The sequence below is a fragment of the Trichosurus vulpecula genome, chromosome 7 (genome assembly GCF_011100635.1).
Source record: "Trichosurus vulpecula isolate mTriVul1 chromosome 7, mTriVul1.pri, whole genome shotgun sequence".
NCBI lineage: Eukaryota > Metazoa > Chordata > Mammalia > Diprotodontia > Phalangeridae > Trichosurus > Trichosurus vulpecula.
Genome location: NC_050579.1, coordinates 201,627,809 through 201,641,552, shown reverse-complemented (window position 1 = coordinate 201,641,552; position 13,744 = coordinate 201,627,809). Strand labels below are relative to the sequence as shown.

The 13,744-nt window shown below is 39.6% G+C and overlaps 1 protein-coding gene across 2 annotated transcripts in view; it reads right to left on the bottom strand.

Moving 5' to 3' along the window:
- Positions 1-13,744, bottom strand: part of FILIP1 (filamin A interacting protein 1) — a 278,842-nt gene that overhangs the window by 160,690 nt on the left and 104,408 nt on the right. For both annotated transcript variants that reach the window (XM_036766532.1, XM_036766533.1), the window contains exon 2: positions 5,667-5,948. In XM_036766532.1, the coding sequence (XP_036622427.1) occupies positions 5,667-5,942 (276 nt within the window). In that variant the 5' untranslated portion in view covers positions 5,943-5,948. The remainder of the gene's footprint in view (positions 1-5,666; positions 5,949-13,744) is intronic.

The following is a 13,744-nucleotide window of genomic DNA, read 5'->3' as shown; positions in this document are numbered from 1 at the left end:
CAATAAAGCTTATTTTAAAATTCTCAGATTCCTTTAAATGGGCCAGTTCCCTACCTCTAGTCATGCTATAGTTTTCTTTCATTGGATGGTTTTCAAAGGAGAAGAAGGGAAGGGGCTTTCTGGAGGAGGTTCTATGGACACTAACCCCCCTGTCCAAGTTCTGGATCCCCCACCCCCTCCTCTGGACCTTCCCTGATTTGGGACTGAGCAGGCTGGATCCCAGGTTGCTAATATTTTAGCATAGTGGCCCCATAGTTATGAAAAGCTGGAGCTATATTTGTAATGATCATATATTAAATATGTCCTAAGGCTCCTGCATGCCTTATAAATCAAGAATGCTATAATAATCTAACAGATTTGGGCCATTGCAGGTTGTATGTATGAAAGAAAGAATATGAGGTTCTAGAGAGAGGTCCTGAGCCCTGAGAATTACTGTTTTACATGAACATGGATTTAGAGCTACAAGGTCATTTAGTTCAACCTTCCCATTTTACAGATGAGGAAACTGATGATCCTGAAAGTGAATGGACTTGCCCAAGTTCACAGAGGTAGCGAGTAGCAGAATCAGGATTTGAACCCAAGTCCTCTGATTCCAAAACCAATACTTTTTTCATTACACCACAGATTTCAGTGAAAGTCCATTATTTATTTCATACAACAACAGTGTGCCTATTGAAGACTGTTTTTAACACTTAAGGCTAATTTAACCTGACTCCTTGAAATAAAAATGTTAATAGGGAAAAAAAAAACATTAATCACCTTTTCTGGAAGTGGATAGTAACTACATAACTCTGGAAACTTTTCACCTCATGTGAAATGGCAGTGTGATATTTCCTGATCTGTGGGTGGTAAGCTTCATTATTGTTACGGTGTTTTGTCATTTTATACAACTAATAGTGTTCCTGCCTTCACTGTGGATTTCCTTGTCTCTTTGTACTCATGTGCATGTGTACACACACACACACACACACACACACACACACAGCATCAAACAGGCTAGTATCCATTCTGGTGCAGAATGGAGATCACAACAATCTCTACTGAAACCATCACTGACAGGGTGACAAAGGACTTGACTCAGCTCACCCCATTTCCGGACTTCACATATTCACAACTGAAAGAATACTAGGTTCTTAACATGAACACACTTATTTCACTTCTCTCAGGATGAGTTCTCTTTTCTGACTCCTGGAAATATTATTAGCCAGGAGTTTGAAATTTTGGTGGTCACATGATCACCATTAGTGACCCAAACATCTGGTCTAATGAGAGAGAGAACTAGTTTGAGGCTGAGAAAGAGGGAGAAGCAAAACAGATGCAGAGACAGAGACAGAGGCAAAGAAAGAAAGACAGACAGCAGTGAAGGATAATGAGGATCGGTCTAGGAAACAGCAGGGCTGAACTTTCATCATAAACCTACAACTTGGCTTTGTGATATTGGATAAATCACTCCATACAAGTTATGTGCCAAATCTTGTCCTAATTTAATGGACAAATTCACCTCATAAAGAAATTCTAAAGAATCAGCATTTTTAGGAAAAGCCCTAAGTTGTCCTAACCCCTTCACTCCATGAAATCTTCTGCTGTAGCAACAGATGGTAAGCATATTTCCGCCTCCTCTTATTCTTATTCCAGTACCATTGATATTGACTGCTAAAGAGCAAACCCCCTTCCTGAACCCAATCTTTCTCTTTTCTTATCACCATCTACCTTAATCCTATCCCACCAATGTCCCACTTCAGATCCACTTGCGTCCTCTACTTTGTCCTCTGGAATACCTATTCCATAATTTACAAATTTCTTTTCATTTGATACCATTTTCTCTCTTGCTCTTTCAATCTTCTTACTTTTACCGAGATTTGGCTTCTTCCAGATGACATTGCATACTTGGCCATCTTTTCCAGGACTAGGTGCACTTTTGTTCCTAACTCATTTTTGGGGGTGGTGGAGTCTGAATACTCCTCTCCTGAGGTCACATTATATACATACATACATACGTACATACATACATATATATATACATATATATATATATATCATGTGTATCATATACATATTTATTTATACATTATCTCTCACTAGAATGCAAATTCCTTAAGGGATGGGACTTTTTTGCCTCTCTTTTCTCTCCAAGCTTAGCACAATACCTGGCACATAGTAAATGTTTATTGATTCATTGATTGCTCCCCATTGCCACTTCAAGACTCTCCCACTACTGTCAACACTCAGCAGCCTCACCTCTTTTGACTTTCACATAATCCAAATTTATCACTGAGCCTAGATTCTGATAGTCATTATCTATTGCTTCCCCAGGACACCCTCCCTCTTTTTTCAGTGATCACAGTGTCTGGAAGTCATGATCAGTCTTTCTCTCCACTCCAACTGCCACCCTTATTTGAGGTGAATTCAACAGGAATGTTGTTATTTCCTTAAATACTCTAACTTCCCAGTTCCTCACCCCTCCTCCACTCTACCTTAGCTATACACAAAGAAAAGTCATACCCTTTATCTTGCCATTATCCATAAATATTCTACCTTCATGTTCAAGAACTCGAAAATTCCTTTTTTTGGATTATACTCCACTATCATTTCCTCTCTTCTTAAGGCCTACTTATAATTAATCTTTTCTTTGTCATCACCATAGCCTTCAGTCCCTTTACCTCTTAGTACTTTCCCAGGCTGGTGCCCCTGTTCAAGCTACATCCTCTTCCCTTCCCAATCTCTACCTCTTTTTTTAACCAGTTCAGTTCACTATCCTCTATTTACAAAATCCCTTGTTCCTTTGTCCTGTTGTTAATCATGCCTTGCCAGACCTTTACCCTGGATTATTCTTATTTGCTCCTATCTGAATGTTGCTGAATGGACCTTGAGGGAATCATGAAACTATGCTGACTGGCCCACTACAACCTTATGCTACCTAATCTCAACTGAGGTCTCACAGAAATAAGGTAATCCTTCCTTTTACTCCTCCCTAATCTTTCTCATATACCACTTAACCATGGTATTTGTTCAGCCTTTTATCCCTCATGCCTCCGATGGCACCCCTCTGCCCCATGCTCTCAGCTGAAGACCTTGCTTTACATTTCACAGAAAATATTGATATGAGTTATCTCTTCTCTCCTTCTCATCTCAAATTCTTCTGCCATCTTTCCCCTTTATCTTCTCTTTCACTCCAGTTTCTGATGAAAATGTGGCTCATCTTGCCAAAGCCAACCCTGCTATATATACCTTTGATCCCACCCCATAGAATCTTGATCTTGGGGCCAGAATCCTCTACTATCATCCCCACCCTATCTCTAATCTTCAGTCTTTCCTCATCTGCTATTTCCTTGAGGATTACAAACATGTTCAAACGTCCTCATCCTTTAAAAAAACCCTCACAAAACTACTATATCTGAAGATTCCTTGAAAAAAGCCACCTACACTTAATTTTTTCGTTTGCTCTCTTCTCATTGTCTTGTAAGTCCTCTGCAATCTGGCTTCTGATTTGTCGATTCAACCTGAACTATTCTTTCCAAAGTTAACAAGAATCTCTTTGTTGTCAAATCTAGTGACCTTTCTTAGTCCTCATCCTTCTTCAGTTCTCTATAGCATTTGACCCTCTTGCCTACCTTGTCCTCCTGGGTACTCTCCTCTATGGATTTTTGTCTCTCAGTTCTTGCTAGCAGTTTTGTAGTTCAGTGGATAAAGTGTTGCACTTGGATTCAGGAAGAGACTTAAGTTCAAACCCTGCCTCAGACACTTACTAATTGTGTGACCCTTGCAAATCACCTAACCTATATCAGCCTCAGTTTCCTCACCAATAAAGTGGGAATAAAAACAGCAGGGCTGTTGTAAGGATCAGAGGAGATAATACAAAGTGCTTTCCAAATCTTAAAGTGCTATCACTTTCTTTCTACCTGTCTGACCCCTCCCACTCAGTCTCTTTTGCCGGTTCTTCATCTATACCATGCCCACTCATTCTGGGTGACCCCAAGGCTCTGCCCGGGCCTTCCTTTTTTCTCTATATATGCTCCCTCACCTGGATATTTCACCTGCTCCTAAGAATTCGATTATCATTTTTATATAGATGACTCTTGGGTCTATATATCTAGCCCTAATAACTTTCCTGAAGGCCAGTCCTATGTTACCAACTACCAATGGGACATTTAAAACCAGTTGTCCTTGAGCATCTCGAACTCATCGTATTCCAAGACAGAACTTTGTATCTCTTCCACCTCAAAACTACCCTTCTTCTGAACTATTGGGAGGACTACTATCGTTCCAGTCATCCAGGTTAGCAGCCTCGGTGTCATCTTCAACCCCTCACCCTATACAACCCATCAGTTGCCAAATCTTATTGATTGCTCTATAATATTTCTCAAATATTATCTTCCCTTTACTCACAAAACCAACATCCAAGTCTAAGACCTCATTACTTCTCCCCTGGACAATTACAATAGCCTCTGAACTGGTCCCCCCATCTCAATTCCCTCCTCCCTCCAAACCATGTTGCACTAAGTTGCCAAAGGGATTTTCCTAAATTGTAGATATGATCAGTCACCACCCCCATCCCCACCCCTACCTCATTAACTCTAGGATCAAATATAAATGACCTGGTCCCTTTTTATCTTTCCAGTCTTCCCACATTTTTCTCCCTTCCACTTACTCTAAAATTTAGCAAGTTTGGACCATGTTCATCACACACGATACCCCAACTCCTATTTCTGTGTCTGAATTCCCTGTGTCTGGAATGCTCTCCCCCGCCTCATCACTACTTCTTAGACTTTCTGGCTTCACTGAAAAGTAAGCTCCAGGATCACTTTCTGGAGGAGGTCTTTCCAAGTACCCCAGATATCAATGTCTTCATTATTTATTCATCCCTGAAGTTACTTATCACCTACTCTGCGTGTATCTTATGTGAAGCATTGATCTACATGTGGTCTCTCCCTTTGGGATGTTAACTCTTTTTCAGAAAATTTATTTTACTCTGAACTTAAGAAATAAAACAAATATTTCCATAACATAGTAGAAGAGGAAAAAAAAACATGATTATACATGAAACTGCAAATCTATTATATACAAATTGCTATTCCTTTTAAATATATAATAAAGTTATTGTGTAACTTTCTTTTTTCCTTTTTTTTCTTCCCTACCCTGCCCCCACCCTAGAGATGGCTATTGTCAAACACATACACATACATATGCATATATGTATAGATAGACATAAATATGTCTGTGTGTATGTGTATCCATACTTCTATTTTTTAGTTCTTTGGAATGTTAGCCCTTGAGGACAGGGACTGATACGGTTTTTTCTTTGTATCCTCAGTGCTTAGCCAAGTCTTGGTTCAAAGTAGGCATTAATTAATGCTTTTTGATTAAATGATAACTAAGACTATGTTTGCTAAAGAAATGCCAGTCTACATAGTAGAAAGACTTTCTTTAAAAGAGCCATCCATACTGATGAAATTACAGGTCTGGATTATACATGCCATATTTACATATATATATGTACATATATATATACATATATATACACATACATACGCATACACACATACCTACAGCATATATACATATATGAACTATTATTTATTTTATATAATTTTATGCATTATATACGATGTATATATAAAAATATATTTATCATATGGGAATAATAGCTAAGAAAAAGTGGGTTTTACCTGCAATTCTCCCTCCATTATACTGAGCAGTCGGATGAGATCTTCTTTGGATAACTCTAGAGATTTCTTGTTCCCCTGTTCTCTTTCTCCAGATGTTTTCAAGTGCCGTTTGACAGTTGCTGAAACCATGACATCACCCTCCTTTTTGTTTGTTTTTTTCTTTTTCTTTGCATCTTCTGGAAGGTTTTTATCTTCAGCAATGGTGACAGTAGAGGGTTGAGGGCAGGAGAAATGCCCATTTGATGAGCTTTCAACACCTTGATTTCGGGATCTCATTCCCACCTACAATACAAAAATAAAACCCACAAAGAAACATGTATTTGACTCTGGAAAAAAATTATTTAACTCCAAATAATTAGCATCCTGGAGCAGATTTACTGCTTTACCAGATAGGGTACATCAAATACTTTTCCCCATTTGCTCTAACTATGGCTTTAGGTGAAAGTATCAACCATCATGAGAAAAATGTTTTTGCTCTCAACAAAGAAAAGTTGATTCTGAACTAAGCTAAATAGATATTTAATATTCCAATTTTGAAAACTTATTAAAAAAACATAGTAGATAGAATGAGCAGGAAAGATCTTCCTAGGAGACAGAGATCTGTATCATGATTTACACATGAGCCTGCATACATGGGAGTAAGCAGGTGGGAAGTTATGGTGATGTGGAATTATTTTTTCCACAGTTCTGTTTCATCACCTGTTATTTTCCAGTTAATCATTTATAGAAACTAAAACAAGAGAGGACTAGGATTGGGATGAGTAGCGATCAATTGACAACTGAAAATAAGCAACTTTGGAGTAGTGTAAACATAATTAAAGTAGCCCCAACAATAAAACATTGAAACTTTTGCATTTATTTTGTACATACCTACATTTGTATATGGGGTAGCTAGGTGGTACAGTTGATAAAGTCCCAGGCCGAGAGTCGGGAAGACTCATCTCCCTGAGTTCAAATCTGACCTCAGATACTTACCAGTTGTGTGACCCTAGGCAAGCAACTTAACCCAGTTTGCCTCAATTTCCTCATCTGAAAAATGAACTGGAAAAGAAAATGGCAAACCACTCCATTATTTTTGCCAAGTAAACCCCAAATGGAGATTCAGTCAGTCAGTCAATAAACATTTGTTAAATACCTACTATACATTGGGTACTGTTTCACTAATAGTGAAAATGTGTAATCTACTATGTACAAACAAGATATAGATAGGATATATTGAAGATGATCAAGAGAGGGAAGGCACTAGAATAAAGGGTTGGCAAAGACTTCCTATAGAAGGTGAGATTTCAGCTGAAAGTTTAAGGAAGCCATGAGGCAGAGCTGAGGAAGGAGAGCTTTCTAGGCATCAGGGATAGCCAGTAAAAATGCCCGGGGGGTAGTGCCAAGATGGTGGAGTAAAAGCAGGGACTTGCTTGAGCTTTCTCCCAAACCCCTCCAAATACCTGTTAAAAATGACTCTAAACAAATTTTAGAGCAGCAGAACCCACAAAATGACAGAGTGAAACAAATTTCCAGCCTAAGACAACCTGAAAGGTTGACAGAAAGGTCTGTTGCCCCAGTCTGAGAGAAGAGTGCAGTCCAGCGTGGGCTGCAGCTGCACAGACAAGGGTAGAGGGGGACTCACAAACCCAGAGCAGGGCTCAGGGAACTGAAGCACTAGCAGCTGTGGTGGTTTCCAGACTTCTCCACTCACAAGTGCCAAACACAACTTAGAAGGTCAGAAGGAAAGGTCTGTTGGCCTGGGTGAGAGAGGAGCTCTGTCTGGCCCCAGCATCAGGGCAGTGGTGGTAGCAGAGGTGGCAGTGGTGGTAGTGGTGATGGTGGCAGTGACTGCTTCCAGAGCTCTTGGCCCACAGGTGGGATGGGGCGGGGGGGGTGGCAGAAGATTGAGAGGCTGATCACAGGGGGACTGCAGTAATATCTTTGCTAGCACTGAGGCAGGATTCTCTTGCTTTGCCCATGCCTGGATCTTGGTTGCAGTCCTGGGTGGCAGTCCTGGGGTGAGAAGGAGTGCTGGCATGGTGGAGCTCATGGTGACAGTGGAGAGGGAATCCTCCTCACATTTCCAAGGCAGAAAAGAGTGGTTGTGGTCACTCATAGACCAGAACACAGAGCAGGAGAGGAGTAAACACCTTTCCTTCGATCCTACAACCTTGGAAGAGCTGAAAATCAACAGGTCTCTAGAAGTATTTCTGAAGATAGCTGCACAAAACCCCTGAAGGCTGGGACAGTAAACTCTCCACAGTGGAAGCAGAGTCCTACCTTAAGAAAGAGCTAAAAAGTCAAGTAATTGGCTGGGACAATGAGCAAACATCAAGGAAAAAATAAAAGTATAGAATCTTATTTTGGTGACAAGGAAGATCTTACAAGGTGACAACCCAAAAAAGACAACACAGTCAAAGCTCCTACATTCAAAGCCTCCAAGAAAAATATGAATTGGTCTCAGGTCATGGAAGAGCTCAAAAAGGATTTGGAAAATCAAGTAAGAAAAGTAGAGGGAAAATTGGGAAGAGAAATGAGAGTGATACAAGAAATTCATGAAAAATGAGTCAACAGCTTGCTAAAGGAGACCCCAAAAATGCTGAAGAAAATAACACCTTAAAAATAGACTAATCCAAATGGCAAAAGAGGTCCAAAAAGCCAATGAGGAGAAGAATGCCTTAAAAAGCAGAACTGGTCAAATAGAAAAGGAGGTCCAAAAGCTCACTGAGGAAAATAATTCCTTAAAAATTAGAATGGAGTAAATGGATGCTAATGATTTTATGAGAAATCAAGAAATTATAAAACAAAACCAAAAAAATGAAAAAATAGAAGACAATGTGAAATATCTCATTGGAAAAACAACTGACCTGGAAAATAGATCCAGGAAAGAGAATTTAAAATATCCAAAAGCCATGATCAAAAAAAAGAGCCTAGATATCATCTTTCAAGAAATTATCAAGGAAAACTACCCTGATAATCTAGAACCAGAGGGAAAAATAGAAATTGAAAGAATCTGTTGATTGTCTCTTGAAAAAGATCCCAAAAAGAAAACTCCTGGGAATATTGTTGCCAAATTCCAGAGTTCCCAGGTCAAGGAGAAATTATTACAAGGAGCAAGAAAGAAAAAATTCAAGTGTTGTGGAAACACAATCAGGATAATACAAGATTTAGCAGCTTCTACATTAAGGGACTGGAGGGCTTAGAATATAATATTCCAGAGGTCAAAGGAGCTAGGATTAAAACCAAGAATCACCTACTCAGAAAAACTGAGTATAATCCTTCGGGGGGGAAAATGGATATTCAGTGAAATAGAAGACTTTTAAGCATTCTTGATGAAAGACCAAAGCTGAATAGAAAATCCGACTTTTGAATATAAGAATCAAGAGAAGCGTGAAAAGGTAGATAGGAAAGAGAAATCATAAGGGACTTATTAAAGTTGAACTGTTGACATTCCTACATGGAAAGATGATATTTGTAACTCATGAGACCTTTCTAAGTATTAGGGTAGTTGGAGGGAACGTACATACATAATACATACATGCATATATGTATACACACACACACACACACACACACACATATATATATATATTATATATATACAGAGGGCACAGGGTAAGTTGAATATGAAAGGATGATATATAAAAAAATGAGGGGTGAGAGAGGAATGTACTAGGAGAAGGAGAAAGGGAGAGGTAGAATGGGGTAAATTATCTCACATAAAAGAGGGAAGAAAAAGCTTTTACAATGGAGGGGGGAAAAGGGGAGGCAAGAGAGAATGAGTGAACCTTACTCTCATCAGATTTGTCATAAAACTCCAAATGGAGAGAATGAGTGAACCTTACTTTCATCAGATTTGTCTTAAGGAGGGAATAACATACATACTCAATTCAGAATGAAAATCTATCTTACCCTACAGGAAAGTAGGGGGGAAGGGGATAAGAGGGGAGATGATAGAAGGTTGGACAAATGGGAGGAATGGGTAATCAGAAGCAAACACTTTTGAGAAGAGACCAGGTCAAAGGAGAAAATAGAATAAATGGGAGGCAGGATAGGATGGAGGGAAATATAGTTAGTCTTTCACAACATGACTGGTATGGAAGTGATTTGCATGACTACACATGTATAATCTATATTGAATTGTTTGCCTTCTCAATGAGGGTGGGTGGGGAAGGCGGAAGGGACAGAGTATGGAACTCAAGGTTTTAAAAACAAATGTTAAAAATTGTTTTTACATGCAACTGGGAAATAAGATATACAGGCAATGGGGTATAGAAATCTCTCTTGACCTATAGGAAAACAGAAAAGAAGGGGATAGGAAAAGGGGAGGGGTAATGATATAAAGGAAGGAAATTGGGGGAAGGGATAATCATAATGCATGCCATCTTGGAGTCAGGGAGGGGAGGGATGGAGAGAAAATTTGGAACTCAAAATCTTGTGGAAGTGAATGTTGAAAACAAAAAATAAATTAGTTAAAAATACACATATACAAAAAAAAGAAATAAAATGCCCAGGATAGGGAGATAGGTTATCTTGTTTAAGGAATCAGAAGGAAGTCAGTATCACTAGATCATAGAGTACATAGGGTGGGGTGGGGAAGGGAGGTATGCTGTGTAAGAAGACTAGAAAGGAAGAGAGGGAGAGTTATGAAGGGTTTTGTTCAGGATCTCTATCACTGAAAATGTTTAGCACAGTGCCTGCCTCATAGTAGGCACTAAATAAATGACTAGCTAGATTCCAAGGCCTCCATCAGGCTCTCCTCTTAATTTTCTGGATTTTATCTACAATGCCACAGCAACCTACTCACACTGGAAGTTCACTCCAGCCCTGGCCTTTTCACATTGGAAGTATAATCTGCCCTTTCAGCCTGTTCCTCTGATTGGCTGGTTCCTTCCACAGCATACGTTTTCAGGAAAGCACCCTGGCCAGCCTTCTTCACTCCTTTCTTGATTCTACTCATGACTCTCCCAACTTTCTCAACCACGGTACTTTTTCCTCCACCCCTACCCCCACTTCCTGCTTTTCAACTTCCTTTTATGTCTTGTCTCTTCCCCCACCCCCCCACCCAGAATACAGATTTGTGAGTGCTGGGACTATCTTTCTCTGTGTGTGTTTCCAGGTCTTAGCACAGTGTAGCACATAGTAAGCACTTAATAAATACTTGTTGACTTCACTTGAAGAGAACATCTGCCTTGATGAAATCACAGATCCATTGGACTATTGAAGTATTGGGGTCCCTGAACCCATTAAAAATACAGTAGCTTACACCATTGAATAGCTTTCAAGTAGAACAATATACCATTGGTTCCTAGCTTTTTTCTTTTTTTTTTTAACACAATGAAATATATTCCTCAACACCCATTCCATATTAAATACAAGAGCCATGTTATCTGAAAGCCTATCTCCATTCTGAATGCAATGCCTAGGGGAAAGCTTTTCACAGTACCAGGTTTACAATAGAAAAAAATAAATATTATATGATGTTTCCTCTCAGATAGGGGCCATTCAATTCTGGTAACAAGTATTGAAATCTACATCCCTGTTCCCTTTCTGAACTGAGTCCTTGGAATTGAATAGCTCTGTTTCTGTGACACCCCTAGGGCCCCAACCGTTGTTCACAAAACATAGAAAAACTGGCTCCTAATGCTGACCCTCCCTCTCCCTCCCCATCCTTTATGGTACATTCAGGAAATAGCTTTCACAATCCTAGACCATCCCGTGTGCCTTCCCTGGTGAACAAAGCATTGTTCTCTTAGGTGTTTCCTTGTAATGGAAGCCAGAGCATTTCATAGCGGATCTACTGTGTTTCATCACAGCATGTCTGTGGGCAAAGAAAGAGGTCTGACTCAAGCCACAGGAAGAAAAAAAGTGATGAATAGAAAGATTCAGATTTAACTCATGACCTGTTACATAGCAAAAGGAAGACACATGGGTTTCCCAAACTGCTATATAAGTCACTCCCTAGGACTCCACCTCTCCCACATTGGAATTCCTTTGATCTGAAATAATTTTCTCTGAAAGATCTGGAGTGATGATAGATCAGATTTTGACTTGAAGGCCTCACTTTGTATCATACATTGATGAAAATTTAGGCAATGATTTGCAAAGCACAGGAAATATGGTCATTTCTGCACTCCATCATACTGGTGCCTTATGTAGTCATCTGTTTCACACTTTGGCATATCTTCTTGTATCATCTACTGCTACTTCTTTTGGGCCCCTGCAGCACCACCGTGAGCACATATATCCAGGCACACACTCACATATATGTGGAGAAGAATACAGGCATCTGCTTAAATATTAGTTCCGTTTCAAAGTCGTTCTAACAATCTTACTCTTTGCGAAGAATCAATACTTAAGGATTCAGGATTCTGTTACAGTGGCTATTCAGTCCATTGACTCGGACTGAAATTAACCTATAACTTGCCAGAAAAACCTTAGAAAGTGTTGTTTGAGGCTCAGAGGGGTTAAACGACTTACTCAAGGTAGCACAGCTGGTGTCAGAGGCAGAATTTGAACCCAGGTCTTCCTGATTCCAAGACCAACATTCTACCTACTAGTCCTGCCTATTTTCAATCATATTATAGGTATCTTTAAAAAAAAGAAAAATGCTCTACATGTTTCAGAATTATCTGAATTTAGTATGCACCTGGTGAAGAATTCAAGAAAACAATTTCCTTACATCTAAAATCAGAGATGCCAGTGTGTCATAGTGATAAAGTACTAGCCTTGGAGGCAGGAAGACCTGATGCAGCTGGCTGTGTAACCCTGGGCAAATCCCTTAAACTCTCAGTGCTTATGGCGATTCTCTAAGACTATGTATTGTAAAGTAAGGGCCAACCTTCAATGAAAGAGAAAGTTGGCTCAACCAGGAGCTAGTATGCCAGTGAAATCACAGGTACAGTCCCTATTCCCTCATCCCCTAAAACCAGTGAACAGATGATGTATTTTGGTCTTAGAAAACATTTTCTCAATGTATCATAAATATTTCAAATTAATTTCTTTTTCTTTACCACAAGCACATGGATTATAGCTATGTATTTCCTTGGAAACCAACCTGAGTTTCCTATCTTTATCTCTTCAATAAGTTAACAGGTTGTACCTGCTCTAGCTCCATAATCCATATATGGAGGGATATAGAAATCAACAAACTTAGTCCCTTTTTTCCAGTATAATTCTCTCCTCCTTTTCCCCCAGGAAATCACACCATTATGCTCTTCTTTCTCTAAGTCTGTCTTTAATAGGCTAGTCATACACATACCTTGGTCTTGTAACTGCACTGCCCTTTCTATTCTACCATACGGTCTCCATGACACTACAGTGTCTGGACAGCATGTTATCAGCCTGACCAACTTTTCTTCACAATGTTTTCTGCTAACTTAAAATACTCATAATTTTTCTACGCAAGATGATAAGCATAAGTCATGCTTAACATCATTATTAAAAAAAACTCTTTTCAGCCACTTAATGGCCAAAAGGACAGTACTATGTCCTTTTCTCTGGCCTCTGCAGGTTCGGGCCTCTCTGATTTAATACCTAATATGCCTGATCATCATCCACTCTGCCTTTCCAAGCCAAGTCTGCAGATGTAGCAAGGTCTCACTCTTAGTTGGTCCCAGTGAGGGGGCTATGGGGCATAGGTATGTCTTGGAGAAAACCCCACTAAATGAGCAGCCTTCAAATCATTTCATGTAGACTATCATTTATTCTCTCTATATATGAAGCCAGCTTGGCATATTAGCCATGAAATGTTTGAGAAAAGGATTAGACAATTTCCAGGGAACAATAGGGAAAAGTTGTCAGAGGGTGTTAGAAGACAGTGCTTGGTGATGCCTCTGGATATGAAGTAGTTTATAGAGAAGGAGACTGACATCCTGTTCTTAAGAGCACCAAGGTCTAAGAGGACCAATGGTATTAGAGCACCTGTGCTCCCAGGGATTCGGGGTTGGGAGATGAGTTCTTCATAAGTGGGACATCTTTTGAGTGTTGACTCTTCTTTTGACATCTTGGAATGAGGCTCAAATCTATCAACTAGTGTGAGTTTAGTGACAGCCCCCAGAGACCCAAGAGCATAGTTATCATCTGCTAACTATTAA